Source organism: Amphibalanus amphitrite, unplaced genomic scaffold (assembly GCF_019059575.1).
Source record: "Amphibalanus amphitrite isolate SeventyFive unplaced genomic scaffold, NRLGWU_Aamphi_draft 000839F_arrow, whole genome shotgun sequence".
In the NCBI taxonomy this organism is placed as follows: Eukaryota; Metazoa; Arthropoda; class Thecostraca; order Balanomorpha; family Balanidae; genus Amphibalanus; species Amphibalanus amphitrite.
In genome coordinates, this window is record NW_024882333.1 from 103,019 (window position 1) to 128,401 (window position 25,383).

General features: G+C 49.9%; 1 protein-coding gene across 7 annotated transcripts in view; it reads right to left on the reverse strand.

The window, feature by feature from the left end:
- Positions 1 to 25,383, reverse strand: part of LOC122366917 (histone-lysine N-methyltransferase PRDM9-like) — a 90,788-nt gene that overhangs the window by 45,601 nt on the left and 19,804 nt on the right. The window contains exon 11 of one of the 7 annotated variants that reach the window (XM_043339583.1): positions 14,510 to 16,174. The exons of the other annotated variants lie outside the window; for them this stretch is intronic. Within the exon in view, the coding sequence (XP_043195518.1) occupies positions 15,822 to 16,174 (353 nt within the window). The 3' untranslated portion in view covers positions 14,510 to 15,821. Of the gene's footprint in view, positions 1 to 14,509; positions 16,175 to 25,383 lie in introns of those variants that run through there. 7 annotated transcript variants of the gene reach the window in all.

A 25,383-nucleotide genomic window follows, 5' to 3' on the forward strand; every position in this document is an offset into this window, starting at 1 on the left:
TTGGGTGTGAGCGCCTCCAGGCCATCATCCTCAGAGGACACGTAGGTCAGCGGTCGGCTGTTCACCACGGCTTCAGCCTCCGTGATGACAGTGTGTAGGACTTCGTCAGTGACAATCAGCCTTCCGAGAACGGTGCGGAGTGCCCTCTTCACCGTTCCTATCATCCTCTCCCAGATGCCGCCCATGTCCGCTGCCCCCGGCGGATTGAAGCGCCAGATGATGTCAGCCTGAGACAGTTGGTCGCTGATGTCTTGTTGGTTCCACTCGTGGATCAGCCGGCGGAGCTCTCTCTCGCCAGCTCGCAGATTCGTGCCGTTGTCGCTGTAGATCACTTCAGGCTTGCCTCTCCTCGCGATGAACCTCCGAAGTGCCATGAGGAAGCTGTCCGTAGATAGAGACTCTGCTACTTCGAGATGGACGGCTCGGGTAGTTAGACATGTTATCAGCAGACAGTATCTCTTCTGCTGCATGCTGCGCCGACCCGACCTGGTGACCAGAGGCCCGAAGAAGTCAATCCCAACTGAGCTGAAACTGCGACGGGTGTCAAATCTCGAGTCCGGGAGATCAGCCATGAGCGGCTGGCATGGCTTGGCCCGTCGACGGCGACAGACTACGCAGGCGCGCACGACCTTCTTCACTGTTTGTCTTGCCCTCGGGATCCAGTATTGCTGACGGAGCTCGTTCAGGACGTGATCTGTCCCGGCGTGCATCAGCCGCTCGTGAGTGGCTGCGATCAGCAGTGACGTCACACCGGCTTCTCTTGGTAAGATGAGTGGATGGCACGCCGTCTCTGATAGCGGAGCACGGTCCAGGCGGCCTCCGACACGTAGCAGGCCATCTTGACCCAGCTGCGGAGACAGAGGCAGTAGGCTACTGCTGCTGTCTATGGGAGCTCCTCTTCTCAGCGCAGCCAACTCCCGACCAAATTCCTTGCGTTGCAGCAGGCGAATGATAGCGGCATCTGCTTCTCGGAGCTCAGGTGTCGACAGGGGGCCGGAGCCGCGCCTACCAGTCGTGCGTGCGGCCGCCAGATTCTTGCAGAATCGTAGCATCCAACCCACCGTGCGTCGGTATCGGTTCCAACTAGAGAAGCGGCTGGGGTCCGGTAACACTTCAGACGTTGTCTCGCTCCCATAACTCACGCTCAGAACCGTCTTCACCTCAGGATCTTCTTCTGCGACTGACCGTGGTAGAGGATCCTCCGGCCACATCTTCTCAGGCTGCCATAGGAAGTCGGGCCCATGGATCCAGCGGCAGTCTTCAGTCATCTCGGATGCCACCAGTCCACGAGTGCAGTCATCGGCTGGGTTTTCGTCTCCGGGTACGAATCGCCACTGGGACGGTTCGGAAACACTCCGGATCTCTGCGACACGATTCGCAATAAATGTGTGGAATCGCCGGCTGGTGTTGAAAATGTAGCCAAGCACGACTCGGCTATCGCTCCAGTAAATTGTCTCGTGGATGTCCAGTGTGAGCTCTTGTCTCACACAGCAGGCCAGCCGTACAGCCATGACAGCCGCCTGTGTCTCCAGTCTCACAATGGAGAGTTTCTTCAGGGGGGCGACCCGGCATCTGCTCATAACCAAGGAGCAATGCACCATTCCATCTGGGTACACTGTTCGAAGGAATGCTACCGCACCAAATGCCCTTTCCGAGGCATCACCGAACACGTGGAGCTGTGTCTGACGTGGTCTTTCTTCTAGTCTTCCGTACCATCTTGGCACCGTGACCGCTGAGACTCGTGACAGTTCGGTGAGCCATGCAGTCCATCGCCGATATTCATCTGCGTCGAGCTGCTCGTCCCAGTCACGCTGAACAGACCAGAGGTCTTGAAGGAGCAGCTTCGCCAGCAGCGTGAATGGAGAGAGCAGGCCAATGGGATCATAGATCGAAGCCACCACACGTAAAACTGAGCGTTTTGTCTCTGCATCTTCAGTAACTATTGGCGGCTGGCTTACAGACAGCTTGTCTCGCTCTGCGTCCCACATGACGCCCAGCACCTTCTCCGTCGGCAGCGGCCCTCGCAAGTCAGTCGCACTTGACACCCGGTCGTCCGTCGGGATCCCGGCCAGCACCTCTCTGCTGTTACTCAGCCACTTCCGGAGGCAGAATCCGCCTTTAGAGACCAGCGCTGATACTTCAGAAACCATTTCCTTCGCTGCCCAGATGTCCTTCTCTGACGTCGCCAGATCATCCATGTAGAAGTTGCCTCGGACGGTGGCCGCTGCGGCTAGGCCTGCCGCTGATTCAGAACACTTCTCCTCTGCTGTCTTGTTCAGCACATAGCTGGCTGAGGCTGGAGACGAGCGCGCACCAAAAATCACCCGATCCATCTGATAAATGTCTGGGGGTCGGTGCACCTCCAGACCTCGCCAGAGGAACCTCAGCGCCGGCTGGTCCTCTGCCCTCACTGCCACTTGTAGGAACATCTTCTCGATATCTGCATTCAAGGCCACTGGTTCCTGTCGGAATCTCATGAGTACCCCTGGGATGGTTAGCAGGTAGTCTGGCCCTGTGAGCAGGTTTTCGTTCAGAGAGGTGCCACCGTACTTAGCCGCGGCATCGAAGACGACTCTGATCTTCCCTGGTTTGTTCTGGCTCGTGACGGCATGGTGAGGGAGATGCCAGCATCGATCGTGAGACTGACGCCGCTCCTCTTCAGACAGTTTCCGCGCGTAGCCCTTTTCTATGTACTCCTGCATGACCTTCTGATAGGCGTCAGCCTTTTCTGGCGCTCTCTTCAGTCCTCTCTCTGTGTTCTCTAGCCGACGCAGTGCCATTCCATAGTTATCTGGCAAGATGATACCGTCAGAGCGCCACAGCAGCCCGGTCTCATAACGGTCACCTCTCCAACGGGTCGTTCCTTCCAGTATCCGTTCAGCCTCCAGATCATCGGCCGAACGGGGAGCCTTGAAGTCAAATCTAGTCCCGTATGCTTCAGTTGACCACCAGTCTTCCATCATCTCTGACAGCGAGTCCCGATCTGAACGCTCGGTCCGAATGTGGAGAACCTCTCGAGCACCGACCGGTAGCAGCTGCTGCACATTTCCCGTCAAACACCAGCCAAGGTGCGTTCTTATGGCCGTCGGCTGGCCTGGAGGGCCGACACGCACCTCCTTCTGCAGCATGGCCTCCAACACATTCGCACCGAGCAACAGCTCCACGGGCCGGCCATTTGTGTCCGGGATTGAGATCCCTGCCAGATGCTTCCAGTTGTGCTTTTCCCTCCAGTCGATCCTCTGCGGACGCAAGTTGAGTTTCTTGACGGAAAAAACTTCTGGCACCGTCAGGCGCTCTTCTCCGTCAGCCGCAGCAACTGGTGAAACCGTGAGTGTGGTCCGAACAGACATCCGTTTCTCGCCAGTTTCTTCCACATTGTTGAGACGCAGCTCTTCTGGCTCACCGGTAATCCCCAATCGCCGCAGCACGTCTTCTGTGCAGAGAGAGGTGTCGGCGCCGGAGTCCAAGAGAGCGCATGTGTCAACATACGCGCCATCATCTCCATGCACCCGTACCGGCACGACCTGAAGCAGTGTTGACACGCGGCTGCTCACAGGCGCTGAATTGGTAGCGAGCACCCTGCGCGGGTCTTCCACGTCCACTTCTTCCAGCTCGCTCACCGCCGATGCCGGTGAATGGAGCAGACTGTGATGCCGCCCGCGGCAGCCATCCTTCCCGCACAGCGACTTCTTGCGACATTGGTGAGCCCAGTGACCCTCGCCGAGGCATCTGAAACAGCGCTTGCTGGCACGAACCACCTGAAATCTCTCGTCCGCCGTCATGGCTCGAAACTGTTCACACTCGTCCAGTCGATGTGCCCCTCTCTGGCAGATAACGCACACTGCTGCAGGTGTGGCTGCGTCCTGAGTAGCCAGCGTAGTTCGCTGAAGCTCACCGCTGCTCACTGCCGGGGGGCGTCGAGTCGTCCGTGCTGATCCTCCCGTCTCCCTTCCTTGACTGGGTCTCCGGTAGTAGCGCGCGGCGCCCAGCTCTGGGAGGGCGCGCCGACCCGCGAGCACTACTCCTCGCAACCACTCATCCAGATCTGACAGGGTCGACACGCTGTGACCAAGTTCCAGTTCTGCTTGTCCCCACTGCCACGCCAGATTCATTGGCAGTTTTGCTACCACTTGGCGCAGGTTGGTCGTGGCCGCGAGATCAGCGTCGAAGCGGTAGGTGGTCAGGGTGCAAACAGCCGCGTGAAGCGAACGGGAGAGCTGAGTGAGCCCCGCAAGGTCATTGGGTCTCACGGGAGGGGATTGCAGTACACTCCCCAGAGTCTGCTGCACTACCGCTGCTGGGTCTCCAAATTGTTGTTCTAGCTCTCGGAGCGCCTCTTCATAGAGTGCACCATCGCACAGCAGCCCCCTCACTGCCTCTCTTGCCTCTCCAGTGAGGCAAGACTGCAAGTGCGTTAGACGCTCCGTATCGGTCAGAGTACCGTTGTCGTGTACCAGTGCCTTAAAAAGACCACTCCATCTAGGCCAGTCTAGCGGAGAGCCGTCAAATTTCTCCAGAGATATCCTAGGGAGTGCTGCTGTTGTTTCTCGGTGTTCGACCCGTCCGCCGGGAAGGGCCGTTATCCAGCTCCGGGTGCGATTCTGTGGGTCTTCGGAGACTCGTCGGAGCCTCGCAGCAGGCTCCCTGCGCGGCGAGTCACCGCCGGCAGGTTCCCGCTCCTCTACAGCTGGAGCCACAAGACCGCTCCCGGTGCCATTGCCGTCCCGGAAGTCCTCCACATCCTCTCTTGTCCCTTGAGAAATTGCATCGTCATCCTCCACGAGCTGCAACTCTATGGCATCCACCTCAGCTGCGTCAGCAGCTTGACGTGCATTTGCTCGTGCTTGCTCTAATGTTGCCTGGATTTGGGCTTCTTCCGCAGCGGCTGCTGCTGCCGCCGCTGCTGCCGCTGCTGCCGACGCGGCCTGTCGGGCCGCAGCAGCCCGCTCCACATCTTCCATAGCCCGTTGGGCTTGAGCGGCCTTCACTTGTGAAACCTGTGCTCTTCTACGCACAGAACTCTGAGTCGATGTGCCCGACCCTGCTACACTTCTCGTTTTCAAACTGGTTTGTGATTTGGACGACATGTTACGTTACGTTAGTGATAATCAAGTTTACTTTACTGGCCTGATCCGGCCCGGAGGACCAAAATGTTATGATTCAAACATTAAAAAAGCCAAATTCATTTTATCTCATGTCTTATATTGTCTTTACTTGCAAATAACTACTCATATGCTAGATTCTACATGATTCTATTCAAAGTTCCGAATCCACCACCCGAAATTCTCCCTTTTTACTTGCTTCGACAAAAATACACAAATCACGAGAATGCAAATCCTCGCGCTTATTCCGGCAGGGAGCTGTCGTTCGCAACGACAGGTGTCGTTTTGTATAGGCATGGTAGGGCCCGAGCCCTGCCAATAATTTTGGAAATTTAACATTATGCCTATGGCGTTGCGTGGAAAGAATCGCTTTGAATTGGCAAAAATTTACATTAGAGCCCTACCAATAATTTTTGGAAAGTGTCGCCCCTGAGAGGAGGCCCTGGTGAAAAGCCAAAACCTCAAAATAAAAAAATACCATGTGATTAACGCTTAAATGACGTCAATGGACTTAAAGTAAAAATACAAAAGACGAGATAATTTCAAAATTTTGAGTTGCAATTTTTGTCCCCTCAACTTTCAACCTACCCCATCAACTTTTCAAACGTTCCCGGGTCACCACTGCCCCATTGTGTAATTCCAGTGCTATGGCAAAGTTTTATCTGAAAGTTTAAACGTGCCCGATAGACTGGACGCGGTCCCCTCCGTCAACTCACGCTCTCTGGTCTCTGTACGGTCATCGCTGACTGGTCCAGCATCCAACGCGCTGGGTTTATAGAAATTTGGTTAAAAGAAATGAACATATTTTAACCCGCGCGGGGCTGGGGTCTCCAGCCGAACGCGCGGGGCTGGGGGGGGGGGTAAATTTTACCCCCCCCCCTGTTATCTCCCGAACTAATGGTCCGATTTGGAAAATTCAAACGGCAATCGAAAAATCTCATCACGAACAACTAAAAACATGTACTTAATTTTAAGTTTGAGGTCAAGGTCAAGGTCAGGTCAAGGGTACAAATTGCAAGTTCCTACAGTATCGGCCTTGCACCGTAGTTGCCGAAGAATGGAGTCATGGACTGAGACTGATCGCCCAAAACGTGTTCTTAGGCTACCAAGACAATATTCGTTGCATACAATATCATTCAGAGGTCAAGGTCAAGGTCAGGTCAGGTCAGGTCACCAAAAACAAAATATAGAAAAGGGCATGTGCGACACATGTTTTATGGGTCATTTTACTCATAGAATTCAATAGGCACACTCAATAAGTGATATGGACCACCTCTGGCTGAATTTCAGGTCGAGGTCAGGTCAAGGTCAGGTCAAGTGAGGTCAAATTTTGAAGTTGGTTGTTAAGGCCTAAAAAGGTGTCTATCTGATGCAGTTTTTCACGGCGAATCGAATGGTGCTATTTTTGTTTCCGTACGAGGTCTAGAACTTCCAAAAAAGTCATTTTTCAAAAAAATTGTGTGTCGTGACGTCATACAATTTTGAATAACTCCCACATTTTTGAACCGATTCTTCTAAAACTTGGTATGTAGGTGCACATAGACCACTTCTCTGATATATATTCCGGTTTTTTCGATACACTCAAAATTTTGGATTTCATAGTTATTTTCCCAAAAAAGTCAGTTTTTTGAAAACAATTTGGGCCAAAATCCAAAATTTTCAAAAAACCGAGAAAACCATTTGATAGACAAAGTAAAATTACGTATATCCTTTTTTGTTACGTCTTGATTCCTTCAAAAATGAAGATGTTAGCGGCGTTTGAACTTTTGCCGTTTTTGAGGCGAAAATGACGAACATGACGTCACTAAAACGTCAATTTCTCAAAAATTTTCCGACGGATTTCGCTCAAATTTTCAGGGAACGTGTCAAATTGATGTAAGAAAAGGTACTGAAAGTTTGGCGGCGCTGCGCGCCGCCGTTTTTGAGATATTGCAAATATTCGCGAGGGGGGTAAAATTTACCCCCCCCCCAGCCCCGCGCGGGTTAATGAACGAATCCATTAAGTAATAAAATGAAAATGATTCACAGGTTATTATTACATGTGGGAGCACTGGCGCTGGAGCTTTCTCAATGTTGGAGCCGGGCTCGAGGCACTTTGAACTCATTTCTTTCCATGCAACGCCATAGGGTTAATTACGAGCGAGCGGTGTCTTATGGTTTTTTAGATACCTATATGACTTTTTACTTTTGACTTTTTCTTATTTGACTTTTTCCATTTGATTTTTATCATTTTGACTTTTTTGCCGTTTTTTCACTTTTTGTCTTTTGACTTTTCGCGTTTTTTGACTTTTTGCCATTTGACTTTTTGCTTTTGACTTTTTGCGTTTTTGACTTTTCGCCATTTTGACTTTTTGCAATTTGACTTTTTTGCTTTTGACTTTTTTCGTTTTTGACTTTTTGCCATTTGACTTTTTGCTTTTGACTTTTTGCGTTTTTGACTTTTTGCCATTTTGACTTCTCGCCATTTGACTTTTTGCTTTTGACTTTTTGCGTTTATGACTTTTCGCCATTTTGACTTTTTGCCATTTGACTTTTTGCATTTTTTACTTTTGGACGTTTTGACTTTTTGCCATTTGACTTTTTGTCTTTTGACTTTTATCCGTTTTGACTTTTATCCATTTGACTTTTTTCCATTTGACTTTTATCCATTTTGACTTTTTGCATTTGACTTTTTGTCTTTTGACATTTTGTCTTTTGACTTTTTGTCCTGGAATCGTTGGGAACGGCCAGAGAGGTAGCTGCTGAACCAGCGGGATGATATGCCATACCACTCGAGCTTGTTCAGAAGCATCGAGTGGTCGACACTGTCGAATGCCTTGCTCAGGTCGACTGACGTCACCGCGGCGACGTCACCACCGTCGACCCTGCGAGCCGCCCATTCGACAATGTCGAGTATGGCATCTTCAGTGGAGTGGGATGGGCGGTAGGCATACTGGGATGGGGAGAGGATGTGGTTAGTGATGAGGTAGGAGGTGAGCTGAGAGCACACAACCTTTTCAAGGATTTTGGAGAGAGATGGGAGGATGGATATGGGGCGGTAGTTGCCAGGCTGGTTGGGGTCACCGGATTTGTGGATTGGTGTGACGATGGCAACTTTCCATGCGTCAGAGAAGGTAAGGGTGGATATGGATGAGTTGATTAGGTGAAAGATGGGCGGACCGACTGCAGGGAGACAGCTTCTGATCGCAGCGATCGGAATGCCATCAACCCCAACAGCCCTCGACGCACTCAGCCGGCTGATGGTCAGAATCAGGTCTGGCAGCGTTATGCATTGAGGGGCGAAGGCGCTCGCACATACCCTGGGAGGCCGCGGGCCGGCAGCGGGGGTCTCGGTCCCCTGCGCGGCCCGCGCGGCCTCAGCTGCCACACGAGCGCCGACACCGGCAAAATACTCATTGAGCTGGTCGGCGCTCAGCACATCACGGTATCTCGGTAACTACTTGACCGATTGCGCTGAAAGTTGGCATGTAGGTAGGCACCCACTAGGCACTGCATATCCATGTGCCAGAGTTGGGGTGCTGCTGCACGTGCGCACGTGCAGGGGTCGTTTCCAGATCTCGAGAACGGCTGGACCGATGGCGCTCAAATTTGGTACACGGTTAGAGACCAGTTAGTAGGCTGCCGTGCACAAGTCAGTTGGGACCCATTTTGCACGTGCGCACGTGCAGGGTGCCGCTCCCAGATCTCGAGAACGGCTGGGCCGATTGTGCTCAAATTTGGCACATCGCTAGAAACCGGTCAGTAGGGTGCCGTGCACAAGTCAGTTGGAGGTACCCCCTCGAAATTTCGCACGTGCAAGACTCAACTCCTCGCTCGCTCCGTCAGTCGCCCCAAAAGGCGCTATACTGGTGGTAAACTCAAGCATGTTCCATGAAAGAAGGCAAATAATATTTTTCAGCTTGAATGCAATTTGTAGTTAAATTTTCGACCTTGCGCGACAATAATAAAATCAATTAAAGAGGACATTTAATGAAAGCATCATTTTATTGATTTAGGATCACCGGGGGTGGGTGGCCCGAACCTTCCGGCTAGGACACCAGAATGCGCGTAGCATCTCAGCTCATAATCTTGCAAGAAAGCTTCAAATTGTCTATCCATTCTTAAGTTGCATGCTTTAAAGGGACCCTCCCACCTTCAAAAAGGTTAATGAATTGGCATAGAAGTGATGTGTCTCGATTCTGCGAAAGCAAGAACGAATATGTATATACCAAATTTCATCGAAAAACATTCACCGGTTTTCAAGATATCATGATGTCAAGACTTTTACTTTTGTTTACTTTTTGGGATCTCCGCTGTTCCTAGCGACTTGATTTGAAAGTGCGGCACCTGTTGCGCGCAAAGCAGGATATACCACCGCGTGCTACCAAACGTTTTAGTAAAAGATTTTAAATCGTTAGATCTGCGCTGACGTCACACATTCAGAGGGGGCATTCTAATTTCTAAAGCATTAGCCCCTCTGAGTCCAAGTGCTGCATTTTTGAAATAAGATATTTCCGATTTGAGGCATTTCTCGATCTTGTGAGTGCTCAAATCGGTAAGTGCAAGCCAGGGACCCCATTTTGGCTATCTCAACTCTAAACTTATGTTAAGGTGGGATGGTCACTTTAAACTTTATGTTAGCGATGGTCTGACATAATAAAACGAGCCTGGTTCAAATTTATCACGAATTTTCTGTATGTGCCGTATTTTATTCGAAAAGGGCAAAACGCATGCATTGTTTAGTGCGAACCGATGACACTGGTGCATGTAACCGAGCAAGATTGTGAAGGTGGCGCTGGCGTGGCATGACATGCCAGTGGGCAGGGCATAGTTCAGGGCCAAGCTACAAGCTGGTGTATGTGACCGCCCGGAGGGCCAACTGAGTATCTGAGACGGGCGGCCACATTAGTATGGGGCGAAGGGTAGTAACAGAACAAAAGTGCCAACTGCCAGTATTCAAGCAACTTGGCGGACTTTTTCGAATAAACCGATTCTGATTCTGATTGGCAGACTAATTGGCTGACGAAAATTAGACCGCCGGTTAGAGGGGCGCGCCATGATTGCCTCGTGCGAAGGGCCCGCGCGTAACTAACGGGCCGGATAGCTGGCAACTCACCGGTGTTCCTTCTTGGTCGACCCATGGTGGCGGTAGCCGCCGCTAAAGCTATCACTCTACTCTCCGCGGGTTTCAACCGGTAAACAAAAACAAAAACAAAAAATGCTGCGCGCACTCCGTCGCTCGGCGTCCTAACGGAAAAGGCCGCTTGGGCAGCGTTGCCTTGAGTCCAAACATAAGTCGTATGTCGGACATACTTACGTGCAGTTGTGGTAGCCGTTGTGGTTCCAGTGCCTGCACCCACGCTGTGAGTTGCTAAAATACATGCATGGTAGAAATCAACGCTGTTACAATATATCACCCACGATCTAAAATCTATTTATCTGCGCCTGTCGTGTGTGCGCGACAACTGGTGGCACTATGCGACCTGTAGTTCTCCCCGGCGCACCTAGGTGGCACGGCCTGTTCCGTGTTGAGGCACGACCTGGCGCTGGCGGAGGTGGGAGGTGACTAGGGCGCAACTTCCCGCTAATATAATTTGCACGGTTCCATCGTGAAATGACCATTATCACCGCTCATTGCCAAAGAAGACCGAGGAAGATTTTGGAAATCACGTGGGTTGTATATAACGAAATAGCTGCTACCAGCTTACGCGGTCAAATGTGCAAAAAACACGCAGCACTTCTTCAAAACTGCGATGGCCCATACCTCCCAGGGCCCAATACCTCACGGGTCTCCCCTATTTATAACGCCGTGCAAATCAACAGCTGTGCATGTGTAATGGCGAGCCCATTAATTCGCCACTGCTGCTTAAAACGCACCAAGATAAAGCGAAAGGGTGGAGCCATCCCCGCCTCTAAGAGCAGACATGTTTAAAGGGACCCTCCCACCTTCAAAAAAGTTAATGAATTGGCATGAAAGTGATGTCGCTCGGTTCAGAAAGAGCAAAAACGATTATCTATCAAATTTCATCAAAAAATATTCACCGGTTTTCAAGATATTAGACTTTTAACTTTTGTTTACTTTTTGGGATCTCCGCTGTTCCTAGCGACTTTATTTAACCCGCGCGGGGCTGGGGGAGGGGGTAAATTTACCCCCCCCCCCTCGAGAATTTTTGCGATATCTCAAAAACGGCGGCGCGCAGCGCCGCCAAACTTTCAGTACCTTTTCTTACATCAATTTGACACGTTCCCTGAAATTTTGAGCGAAATCCGTCGGAAAATTTTTGAGAAATTGACGTTTTAGTGACGTCATGTTCGTCATTTTCGCCTCAAAAACGGCAAAAGTTCAAACGCCGCTAACATCTTCATTTTTAAAGGAATCAAGACGTAACAAACAAAAAAGGTTATACGTAATTTTACTTTGTCTATAAAATGGCTATCTCGGTTTTTTGAAAATTTTGGATTTTGGCCTAAATTTTTTCAAAAAACTGACTTTTTTGGGAAAATCATTATAAAATCCAAAATTTTGAGTCTATCGAAAAAACCGGAATATATGTCAGAGAAGTGGTCTATGTGCACCTACATACCAAATTTTAGAAGAATCGGTTCAAAAATGTGAGAGTTATTCAAAATTTTATGACGTCACGACACACAAATTTGTTAAAAAAATGACTTTTTTGGAAGTTCTAGACCTCGTACGGAAACAAAAATAGCACCATTCGATTCGCCGTGAAAGACTGCATCAGATAGACACCTTTTTAGGCCTTAACAACCAACTTCAAAATTTGACCTCACTTGACCTGACCTTGACCTGACCTCGACCTTAAATTCATCCAGAGGTGGTCCATATCACTTATTTAGTGTGCCTATTGAATTCTATGAGTAAAATGACCCATAAAACATGTGTCGCACATGCCCTTTTCTATATTTTGTTTTTTGGTGACCTGACCTGACCTGACCTTGACCTTGACCTCTGAATGATATTGTATGCAACGAATATTGTCTTGGTAGCCTAAGAACACGTTTTGGGCGATCAGTCTCAGTCCATGACTCCATTCTTCGGCAACTACGGTGCAAGGCCGATACTGTAGAAACTTGCAATTTGTACCCTTGACCTGACCTTGACCTTGACCTCAAACTTTAAATTAAGTACATATTTTTAGTAGTTCGTGATGAGAGCTTTCGATTGGCGTTTGAATTTTCCAAATCGGACCATTAGTTCGGGAGATAACTGGGGGGTAAAATTTACCCCCCCCCCAGCCCCGCGCGTTCGGCTGGAGACCCCAGCCCCGCGCGGGTTAAGAGTGCGGCATTTGTTGCGCGAAGCAGCATATACCACCACGTGCTGCCAAACGTTTTAGCAAAAGATTTAAAAATCGTTAGATCTCCGCTGACGTCACAAATTCTAAGGGGGCATAGAAATGCATTAGCCCCTTAGAATCCGAAAACTGCAAGTTTGAAATTCCATATCTCCGAATTAAAGCATTTTTCGATGTTTTGAGTGCCCAAACCGGTATTTTCAGGCCATGGCCACCAATTTCGCTATCTCAACTCAAAACTAATGTTAAGGTGGGATGGTCACTTTAATAGTTAACCCGCGCACCGACGGGGGGGGCGGATATCCGCCCCCCCCCCCCTGAGGTTTTTCGCGAATAGCGGGAAAACCGCGGCGCGTAGCGCCGCGAAATTTGGTATGACTATTCCCTTATCAATTTTACACATGGTGTGCAAGTTTGAACCTCCTACCTTTCAAGGTCAGGTCACCAGGTCACTTTGAATGACCCAACCTCAAGTCACTTTTTTGCAACTTTGTCACCGTGCCAGAGCTACAGTAGATGTCGGAGGCCTTTGAAAGTCGCAGGATGTTATTAGGTCATTAGTAGCTACAATTTGTATATCTCGGAATTTTGATATCGGTGACCTAAGGTCAGGTCAATTTCGCGACCTCCCCATTATAAGTCAATGGGGGAAAAATCAACTCCCTGTTTTTACCACTAAAACGGGTCGGAATGGCCCCATATACCATACATGACTTCATATACGATCAACCTTCACTACCTTGAGGTCTGTTTTGCTGTTGGGCAGCTGTGAGGTCATGTGACGTCATCAAAGGTCACCAAAGGTTTTTGGCCAATAACTCCGTACAGGAACAAGATACAGACGCGTGGATGGTCTCATTGTGTTCAGCTCGTCAAGACGCATCGAATGATATACATGATGACCTCGAGGTCACGTGACCTGAGGTCAACCTTTGACCTTGACCTTTCGAGGTCAACATATATATCATTCGATGCGGATGGACGAGAGGATCACGATGATGCCCTTAGTTTGTTCCTATCTTGACTAATTCGAAAGTTATTCGAGAAAAACTCTCTCCATATTTAGCGCCGCCATTTTGACTTTTTCGACCCCTGTGACGTCATCTTTGACCTGACCTGAAAATGACCTTAGTAAAAATTGTAGATCTTGACCGTGCGTATCCGATGCCGTTTACCGCTTGTCGCTATCTTGCTTCGTTCTCGAGATCTCAGGGGGGGGGCGGTCATCCGCCCCCCCCCCCCGTCGGTACTAAGTTGGCGCAGACCCCCGTCGGTGCGCGGGTTAAAGATGATCTGTTATTGAGAATTGCTGCGCCGCTGCCCCTTATGGCTACGCAGGTGTTTGGTGAAGTGTGCACGTTGAGTGAACCGTGCCTGGCAGATGGAACAGCCATAAGGCCGCTCCCCAGTGTGGGTGCGTATGTGTTTAGTGAGGCTTGCACGAACAGCGAATCGGGCTTGGCAGTGTGAGCAGCCGTACGGGCGCTCCCCCGTGTGGGTCAACATGTGTGTGGTGAGGGTTGACCGTTGAGCAAACCGAGCCTGGCAGATGGAACAGCCGTATGGCCGCTGCCCAGTGTGGGTGCGTAGGTGCATAGTGAGGCTTGCCCGAAAAGCGAATCGGGCTTGGCAGTGTGAGCAGCCGTACGGCCGCTCCCCCGTGTGGCTACGCAGGTGTTTGGTGAAGTGTGCACGTTGAGTGAACCGTGCCTGGCAGAGGGAGCAGCCATAGGGCCGCTCCCCAGTGTGGGTCCGCATGTGCATAGTGAGGTTTCCATGTCGAGCGAAACTTGCCGTGCAGATGGAGCAGCAGTATGGCCGCTCCCCCGTGTGGGTACGCATGTGTCTGATGAGTTTTGCCCGTTCAGCAAACCGTGCCGTGCAGAGGGAGCAGCCGTAAGGCCGCTCCCCAGTGTGGGTCCGCATGTGTCTGGTGAGGTTTGCCCGTTGAGAGAACCGTGCCGTGCAGATGGAGCAGCCATAAGGCCATTCCCCAGTGTGGGTCCGCATGTGTCTGGTGAGTTTTCCCCGCTCAGCGAACCGTGCCATGCAGATGGAACAGCCATAAGGCCGCTCCCCAGTGTGGTTGCGTACAGGGTGTCCCATAAGTTCGTTCTCACATTATATTTGCATGTGAAACAGAGTACATTGCGTTTTGATATATTTGTGACCCCTCAATGTGCTCCCCATTTAATAGGCAAACACATGAACACATGCTGCGGCATGCCAACCGGCATGTTTGGCTGCATAGCAGGCTTAAAGTTAACCCAGACTGACTTGACATGCGCCGTGAGCTCCTCGAAGCTGGAACAGCGCTACGCTTCGACGAGCCTAATATTCTACATAACCAACAAATTTTTATAAAATTTTGATCCGATGAGGTGCCTGGCATGTGGTCTTGCCACAAACGCCTGTCACAGTCTCCTTGCACCGCTTTTAAGCTTTGCTTGGCCTGTGCACTAATGCACTGTCTTGCCTGAAGATGGGCCTACGACCTCTCGGATGCCATTTTCTCCTCTATAGATGTATTCATACTCGCGGTTCGAGTTCAGCTTGAGGGTTGAAACTCCTCCTAGATGTTCTTGGAAAAGCATTATGCTTCACAAAGCTGTTTCTGGGACACCAATCGTAACCTGGTCAGCGTCTGGATGCCTATAACCCCACAATACCGTGACCTTGGCCTTTCGCATAGGACGAAACGGAGGCCTCCTCCTTCGCCCTTATGTGGTTGTTTTCGGGTTTGGACGGGTGTTTCATCTCGAACGTGGACTAGTTAGTCCAGATGACCTGGTTGATGTCCTCAGCCCTTTGGTTTTTTAGCCTCAGGCGTAACGAAACTCATGTTTGGCCATTTTAAGACGTTTTTGACTGTTTTGAGCCCTCCGGTAAGCAAAGCTTAAGTCACCTTGAGTTATGTACCCCGAGAGAACACTCTTAGACAGCTGGTAATCCATCCTGAAAAGTCTGCTTACCAACTTTCTAACCCTTTGACCTTTTTGATGGCCACTTTGGCGCCACACAGTTTTGGCCACATGGCTCACTCCTGAGAGCTGGCAAAAAAAAGAGGATAAACTTACAATGATTGACTCCCGACAAATCATCGGTGTCACTTGCTGACTGTGCGTCCAGTTAGCGATGGACATTGTCTACAGATTGGTAGGCCTCAATCACCCTCAATTGTCGCGAATGGTCACGCGCTGACTAAATACCGAGACGTACCCGTATTGGAGACCTCTATGTTGCGGCGTTAGCCGTCTGTGTAGGAAACGGGCTCTCTAGCAAAAACTACTTTGTCTACAGAAATTAGTTACTGTGGAGCATATTTCTACCAGCCATGGCAACCACGTAAGCTCAGTAACGAACCAATTTCAGCGTGCCTTTATGCAAGAGAGCCTAAAAACGTAAAATTTAGGTGAGAACGAACTTATGGGACACCCTGTATGTGTTTAGTGAGGCTTGCCCGAACAGCGAATCGGGCTTGGCAGAGTGAGCAGCCGTACGGCCGCTCCCCCGTGTGGGTCAACATGTGTGTGGTGAGGGTTGACCGTTGAGCAAACCGAGCCTGGCAGATGGAGCAGCAGTACGGCCGCTCTCCCGTGTGAGTCCTACGGTGGCGTTTCATATCGGTGACTTTGTTGGTCGAGTACTGACACCACTCGCACTTGAATCTGTCGTTCCTGCCGACGTGATCGACACATCTCTTCACGTGTCTGTCCAGACGTTGTTGTCCCAAACATCTCAAGTGGCAGTGGGGACAGTGAAGTGCACCTCCGATACCTGCGAAACACATTTACAGACTAATTGTACAATTGTATGAGTTATTAACCCGCGCCGGGCCAGTAGTGCTCCGGGACTTCTCCGCCGGGCCAGGGGGTGTCTGAACACCCCCCCCCCCCGTCTCTAACTCGGTTCCTGGGCCAAGTAGCGACACGCGGTAAGCGGCAATCGAAAGAGCGTTAAAAATAATGACGGAAACACTTCGGTCATTTTTAGGTCAGGTCAAAGGTCAGGTCGCCAGAGGTCATCAAAGATCAAATTTAGTCAATTTCAATAATTTTGGAAACTGCCAACGGCTAACTCGGAAACCAATAAGAGCTACAGCGCCGCGGAAAAGCGCATTCGATAGCCCTTTTACAGACCTCTCTGAGTATTGTTCTCAGATTTGACCTCATGTCAACGGTTTAGCCTCCAGAGGGTAAAAACTCTAAGCATTTTACTCAGACATGTAAGAGCATTTTACTCAGACATGTAAGAGCATTTTACTCAGACATGTAAGAGCATTTTACTCAGACAAAAACTCACATGTAGCAATTTTCACGAAATATGTTGATCGGTGATAACTTTTGACTCAAGAGAGCCACGATATCATTTTGCCAGCATCGTGTTCCTCTCGTCAAGACGCGTCGAATATTCTATACATTGACCTTGAAAGGTCATGTTGCAAATTTGACCTCAGGTCAAGGTCATGGCATAGCCGGAAAAGGTCATGTTGCATATCAGTCGATCCGTATCGTCGAGCTGAGCACATGCCCTCTGGTGGAACCCGCCTTGAAGTGGTGGTGGTGGGGGGGGGGGGAGCTGGTGGCCTGCCTGACCCGTGGGACAAGCGGATCCGGAACCAAACGGGTTCCAAGCAGTGCCCTCTCCGAAGGGCACCTGGGAGCGGCCGCCCCCACGTCGTCGTCTCGCAACTATCAACTCAACTATGTATCGTTCCGGGGAGGCGCACATCCTCATAGCGGACCGGGCTGCGCTCAGCTGCGCACCCCGGCCCGCCAAATGAGTAGCGCAAACACGGCGCCCCCCCCCCCCTCCCTGGCGCCGGAGGAGGGGGTGCAGTCCGAGGAGCGGGCGCCCGCGCCACTCGGCGGAGCCAGAAGAACAGACGAAACCATCGCAATCGTGATGCGCGCAGCCGCCTACACATCATGTGTTGGAGCGCTGAGGGGCTCAGGACGAAGCTGGCGGAGCTCCAGAGCTGGCTCCACACGAACAAGATGGACGTCCAAGAATGCCAGTTCGGCAAGGCGCCGATGAGGGTCGCCGGGTTCCAGTCCCCAATCATCACCAGGCGCTGCAGAGGAATGACTGCGGCCGGCGTCAAAGGTGGAGACGTCGCCCTGTATCTGAGAGCGGGACTACAGTTCACCCCGATCACTGAACGCAGGACAACCCCAGCAGACGACTCAACAGAAGTCTGCGGAGTGCGCACCCCCGCAGAAAAACCACTAGACATTCTGAACATCTACCGCCCTCCCATACGAAATGGTGAGAACTGGTGCGAACTGGTGAGAGATGAGATGACTTATTTGAGCATCCATATTCGCACTTGTCGAAACATCACGATTGGCGTAGAAGCGCTATGGCGCTTAAGACGAGACGCCGCTCGAAACACGTAGTAAGCAGACAATGACACTTCTAATCGAACACTACTAATCACTACAGATCTTAATCAAAATGACACTATTTACATTGCAAAGTCGACCCTGCCTTGGCCGGAGCGCCTGTCCCCGCCCCTACTCGCGCCATTGCTCTGTATTCCGAAATGGAAGTGCTGCTCCTAGTTCTAGCAGGCAAATCTCCGCGTTTTGAGTATATAGCTCTGGACGGCCATGGCGGTGTCATGAAGGGTAACCCTCGTAATTCGCGAAGGTCCATTGAGCAGTGTTTCTATTTTCTATTTTCCGAGAAATGTTTTGAAAGTTCTCACTGAGAATTTCAGTTAACCTTTCGAACAATTCTTCTGTGGTGCTGTGGGGCAGTTCACCACATATCAGTGACTGGATTTTTACGTTAATCAGAAATGGAGAATATCAACCTGGTGCGTGTTCCAAAAATTCAATCAGTTCGATCCAAACGGCCCCAAGTAAAAGAATTAATTTAAGGAGCGGGTTGTTATATTTAAATCAGGGCTGCGGAGTCGGAGTCGGAGTCGGAGTCGGAGTCGGTCGGAGTCGACAGTTGTGACCGGAGTCGGAGTCGGAGTCGGAGTCGATTTTAGAAACCCGAGCCGGAGTCGGAGTCGGAGTCACCGAAAATCTGTCGACTCCGCAGCCCTGCTAGGTCTGCGGAGTCGGAGTCGGGAGTTGGAGTCGGTCGGAGTCGACAATTCTGCCCGGAGTCGGAGTCGGAGTCGGAGCTGGTTTTTGAAAGCCGGAGTCGGAGTCGGAGTCGGAGTCGCCGAAAATCCATCGACTCCGCAGCCCTGATTTAAATTACCAAAACGAAGTCAAAAACCAAAACAGCGAATCAGACAATGGAGCGACGAAGAGACGAGAATGAAATCCAAGTTTGCCAAATATGCCCTGCCTAATCTAGGTTATAAATCCCGGACAGAACGGGCCAAATCGCGGAGCCAGACGTGACGCGCCTGCTCGGGCCAAGAGCTCGGCCAGAACAGGGGGATGTCGTCCCGGTTCTTCCCATGTATTATTCGCCAATCAGCTTAACACTACCGGTGACGTCACTGGAGGACCGCCAATCGGGGCCGGTGCGGCCGGCCGGCCGGCCGGGCCCGTAGAACGCCAAACGCAGACGTTTTCAGAAAAGCGTAAGCCGTATAGATACAGTCGTGGGTGGATTTTTGCTGTGATTCGGCTCTCCAAGAGTGCGTCAGGGTACCAGGACCCGGACAAAGGTCATGGTGAACCGGCATCTGATAAAATCCGCTCACCACTTAGCAGCCGACTTCGACCCTTCACTCTCGTAAAACACAAAAGCTTGCCGGTCATCAATCCACCTGCATCTCTGCATCTGCTTACTACCTATATCGACTAGTTACTGCAGCCGTTTTGGAGCGGCTCACGGCCGATAACACACCGGACGTGCGCTAGCCGTCGGTGCTAAGCGCTAACCAGTAACCATTGAGTGCGCGTGGCCGACTGCCGCCCCGATGGCGCTGGCCCCCGGCACCGGCGCGGCGCTGCTGACCCATGGGGGGGGGGGGGGACTGCTAATTAGTTGAGCCGGAATTGGGATAGAAGCCGGTATGGGATTGGGATAGAAGCTCAGCGAGACTAAGGGATTGTGTGATGCCTTCGGTAGGCCCCTCAAAATCACCTGTGTAGAGCCCTCAGGGCCGCCGGTTATGAAGCCTTTGGAGGCACTGGTGTGGGCCCTCACAGGTACCGGTGTGAGGCTCTCAGATGCATTGGTGCGGGGTCCCCAGAGTTGCCACTGTGGGCCCTTAGAGGCGCCGGTGAGGGTCCTCACAGTTGCCGTTGTTGGCCCTCAGAGACACTGCAGTGTGGGGTTGTCACAGTCGGGTGCGGGACCCTTAGAGCTGCTGGCTCGAACCCTTTACAGGCTGACAGGGGCTCTCAAGAGGTCTGCGGTGCCTTCGGGAGCCCTGTGGAGTCCTTAGAGACCAGCAAGATACATTCAAACGCCAGTGGGGCCCTCAGAGTCGTCGGTGTGGGGCCTTCAAAAGTCACCGGTGAGTGGCCGTCCGATGCGCAGGTCCCGTCTGAGGCCGTCAGAGGCTCCGGCGTTGAGCCCCCAGAGCCGCCGATAAGAAGCACTGGTTTCGGGACCTCATTCAAGGGTGCCGGTCGCACTCAGAGGTGGCAGTGTGGGGCCCTCAGCTAGGCACCGGTGTGAGGCCTTCACAGCCGCCGGTGAGGGCCCTCGCAGGCGCCGTTGTGGGGGCCTTCAACCATTGGTTTAGGGGGTCATCGCAGGCGTTTGTGGAACCCTTAGAGCTGCTGGTCCCTGATAGGCCGGTAAGGGCCCTCAGAGGCCGGCAAGTAGCCCTCAGAGGTCGCCAATAGGCCCTGAGAAGCCGGCAAGGGGCCCTCAAAGTCCGACAAGGGACACTAAAAAGCCGGTGTGGGGCTCTTATGGATAGAAGTGTGGCTCTTCGGAGCACATAAGGTGTTCTTCAGAGCCCTGTGGGGCCCTTCTGAGTCGAAAGATGCCAGCGTAGACCCTCAGCCGCCAATTGGCGTCGCAAGGCCCCTCGGGCCCGAGAGGCCCCCTGATCCGATGGGGGCACGTGCCCCCTGCTCCCCCCCCCCCGATGCAGATAGAGAATGCAATCGGCGGTGCGGGCACAACAATTGCAATTGTTCCTTCTCCCGTCGCGAGGTCGCCCATCCGACCCATATCCCATGATTGTCAACCCTGGGGCTCGGGTCGGCAATGTACCGGCAAGGAAATCAGCTTTAGTTGAGTAAAAAAGTTATTAAGAGTCATTAGTTGTCATTACGTTCAGTAATAACAACTATACGGTGCCAAATGTACCAGACGTACAGCTTGGAGCCGGGCGCCGCCCGGTCTCCACCAGTGACGTCACGCTAATGCTTAGCGACCGGTCCATTGGAAATCGCGGGATGATTCTACCTCTCTTATACGGCCTTGGGCCAGAAGTCCCTGGGAGCGCGCGGCCCGACGCAGCGGGCCGGGCCCAGACATGCGCAGAAGCACTCGGACACCACGTGGCTGCCGATCGGAGCGCGGATTGGTCACTGGCCGACGCACTGCGGCAGCGCAGGCCGCAGGCACGCGGTCGCATCGTGATGGGACAAAGTTCACGAACAGACACGTCCTGGGCCGCCCCCCAGCGCCGGGGCGGGGTAGCGACGTCACAAGTCGGCGCGCGAATCGGTCTGCGCCGGGAACTCCCGTGCCGGCCGGCGACACACGTGGTTACCACACTTCTCGTTCAGTGCGAAAGAGTGGACAGATAAGGAGGAAATGCTCGTTGTTTTCTGTAGCAGCACCACATCTGCACTTGGCTGAATCACTTTTCCCCAGTTTGAATCTGTGGCCATTAAGATCTGATGAATTAAGCCTAAGTCGGGTGTGAAGCCGGTTTCCAATTTTGGAACCTGTGCTAGGGTAGGAGCTAGGTGACATGTTTATACCGGCATATGCATACAGGCTCTTTTTGAATATTTTTTGGCCGTGTTCGGCTCGTAAGTCGTTGGGTAGTTCGTTCCAGATTCTTGTTGTTGCTGGGATGATAGATCTCGCGTAGGAAGCTGAGCGGACTGCTGGGATGGTGCGTTGAGTGGACTGTGTGCATCGCAGATTTCTCTCTATCTCTAGGTTTCTCGTTTTGGGTATGATGTCTTTTATAAAGTCCGGAACACGATCATCTAACGCTATCTTGTGTGATAGAGTTGCACTTTGTGGGCCCGACGTCTGTCTATAGTGAGGTCCAGCCCAGCTCTTTCCGGATGCCCGCTGTAGACCTCCTTCGAGGTGTATCAGTGATATTTGATAAAACTGCCTGGAGGGTGGCAACCACCCCCCCCCCCCCATGTGCGGGCGAGGGTTAATAACAACTAATGGATGGTTTCGTAACAAATGCCTAAATTTGCGATTTTCTATATTAAAATTATTTTATCCATAAATAGCTTGTTTTGTTAATAAAACATCAAAAACACATTAAGATTAAAGAAACAATTATTAATTACGTCACTTGGATTCATACGGTGCGCCACCAAGTGCTCCAACAAATGTCTCATATCACGCAATCTCGCAGATTCTGCAAAAAAGTTCGTAGCTCGTTTTCCATTTTCCGTACCCGTTTTCTGCAAATCGGGCCTCTGTCTGTGAACTGTTCGTCTCTGTCGGTGAACTGTTCGCCGATTTCCTACACGACATGATTCGGCGACAGGGTCGTGGCCAAAATTCGGCAGTGTCACAATCGTGCGCGGGTCGAAGCTGATCCATGATTCGTCGAGCATCGCGAATGAATGACGAATATGAGGCGAATAGTCGGCGATACTTTGGCAACAAGTTGGCGCACGCAGCGACATGTCGGCGGCGACTCGGCGACTATTTGGCGATCATATTCGTTTATCTTAAGCCCTTGTTAGGAGAGCAGTCTGCCTATACTTATTGGGTGAATGGTCTTTACTGTAGCATTGTTTCGCATTTTATTTTGAGGTGAAGAATGAAGGCTTTTGCTGAAAATTGATTGTTCATATACCGTAAACCGGGGTGAGTTGATATGGATTTTGAGGCTTTTCTAGATTTCTTTAAAAACCACATTCATTTACGGAATTCTGGCACATGCCTCGGGGAGGCAATCAGCAAAAATGAATAAAAAATGTATATATTAAGCCCCTTTTTTAAAACGCCAAAGCTCATATCAACTCACCCCCTGGGGGGTGGTGAGTTGATATGGTTTTGGATTTATCAAAATTTATCGGCTAAAGAAGCTCAGGGGTGAGTTGATAAAATGCCAGTGTTTAAAAAAAAGGATGAGAGAACACATCCTGAAAGAAACCATCAGAAAAATGGTAGTAGTTTGGCAGCAGACCTCACATTCATGAAAACGCAATCATGGGCCCAATCAAAATGGTTTGACTTTAGCAGCATCATTTTTTGCTTTATGATACTTAGTTTTATTTAGAACATTCTGAACTTGGCTAGTCACGTGTCCTCAAGCCAACGGTATCAAAACTGGCAATATATTTTGGAATTACAAGTGTATTTTCTTGTAATTAAAACACATTGTCAGTTGCGGGTCAAGGTTGATATGCCTCTGACAGAGATAATGGATTGAAATGAAAGAATACATATACTTCTGAGCTTTTGTTGACTGGTAGTCAACAAAATATTAAAGAAGTGAAGTGAAGCAAATCTAATTTGGACTGTATTCTATCAGGTGAAATAAGCGACATAAAACAAAATTCGGCATCAGAAGCCAAAATTAACCCTCGCACTTACCTATAGGCGGTTGAACGGACCACGTCGGCTTTTCGCACATAACTCGTGCAAAAAGCGGCCGATCGCGACGAAACTTTCAGTACCTCTCGAGTTTATCAATTTTACACATGTTCTAAAAATTTCATGACCCTGACCCAAATGGCTTTTGACTTGTGACCTGATTCTCGAGACCATGCTTGGCCGGAATCGCGATTTGGCGTATGTCGGCTCACATTATCCGCGCATTTCCAAGTCTTTTTGTGACTGTAACGTCCAAACATGTGAAATGATGCTGGTCCCATGCAGTATTGTGGGTGTCAACTGTCAAGGTCACCTGAAGGTCAGGTCAGGTCACTGACCTTTGGTGACCTCGGCTCACTTTTTGGAGTTTTACTTGTTTCTAGGGTAGTTTTTCGGGCCGATTTCGAATTTAGCATGCATTTGATCATTTACGAAGTAGTTTTAGTGCCTTCTTAACATGTTACGACACCGTCAGTGGTAGTTGACACTTGACACTCCCTATAGATAGACGACAGGACACCTACTGGCTACTGGTTGACCTGACCTGACCTGGCCTAAATGTACGAAGACATCTGTGATCAAAACTAGCATGACATTTGTGATCAGCAACCCACCAAAAATAATTATAACAACCTCGCTTTACGAACTTCAAATAACCCCCTATTTTCCCGACTTCTGGGTAATTGACATGACCTGGAAGGTTAACCAATGACCTAGGACCTTAAAGTTGGTTATCATCGGCTTCCTCGCGTCTCGCGCAACACGCTCGTTTTTTACGCGAAGCTCTAGCTCCATCAGGGGCCAAACGACGATGGGATTCCAACGGACCCCCCCCCCCCCTATACGTTAGACGCTGGCAAAACACGAATACGGGCGAGGGTTAAAACACCAATTTCTTTATATTGTTTGTTCCATTTCATTTTGTCACTCATTCTCGGTTGGCAACTTGAAACATTCTTACAAACCTATCCTTTCAAAGCTTACTTATTTCTTCAACCTATGCCTCTCAACAGGAACCTTCCCAGATCCCTTAAAAATAGCATCTGTGAAGCCAATATTCAAAAGTGGAGATCATAATAGCTTATCTAACTACAGACCAATAAGCATTTTGCCAATAATTTCAAAAATATTAGAGAAGGTTATCCACTACCAACTGACAGACTTTGCAACAAGCAGACACATTCTCTCAATCAATTTGGATTCAGGAAAAATAACTCTACCTACATGCCAGTCATGCTCATTCAAGACTACATAACTGAAGCACTGGAAACTAATAACATTATAGCAGGTGTCTTTCTTGACCTTTCAAAATCATTTGACACTGTAGAACACCAAATACTACTTGACAAGTTAAACAAAATGGGTTTTCAAGGAAATATTCTAAAAACAATCAAATCATACTTAACAAACAGATTTCAAGTGGTACAGATAGAAGGGGTCAAGTCAACTGAACGAGAAATAAAAATAGGAGTGCCGCAGGGGTCAATTCTTGGACCACTCCTCTTCATTCTATACTTAAATGACATTGCAAATCTTCCAATTGAAGGGCAAATTATGTTGTATGCAGATGATACTGCAATATTTTTCAAACATAAAAACAGAGAAACACTTCAAGAAATAACAAATGCAGCCCTGTCAAAAATATCTGAATGGCTAGAAGCAAATTACCTCACAGTGAACCCATCAAAAACATTTCTCCAAGTATATTCAAAACGGAGAACTGCTGAAAAGTTAAACATTTACATAGAACCACAGCAGTAGTTGAAATGAAAACAGTGAAATATTTAGGAATCCTTATTGACTCTGACCTTAAATTCGCATCTCATATCAGTAGCATATGTAAAATTATCAGCAGAAACATTGGAATGATTGCAAGAGCTAGACGCTTTATCCCAAAACAGCAACTCATTCAATTATATTATTCTTTGATATTTCCTTACATCAACTACTGCTGTTTCATTTGGGGTTCCAACTATGAAAACCATCTTCAAAGGCTGGTGATTCTGCAAAAAAGGTTCATGAGACTAATTGAAGGTATTTTCCCACCACGAAGTGCTACCCCAATATTTAAAAAATATAGTATTCTTAAAATTAAAGACGTAGCCAAACTTCAAATAATGCTTATCATGCATAAGTACATAATGCAGGAATTACAAGTCTCTGTAAGACGATTACTTCATCTTTCAACTGACCCTATCCATCAGACAAGAAATATCCATCATTTTCAACATGTTTTTTTTTTCAACAAAAAATTACAGGCTCTACTCATTTCCTTGCATCGGACCCAAACTCTGGAATGACTTAAT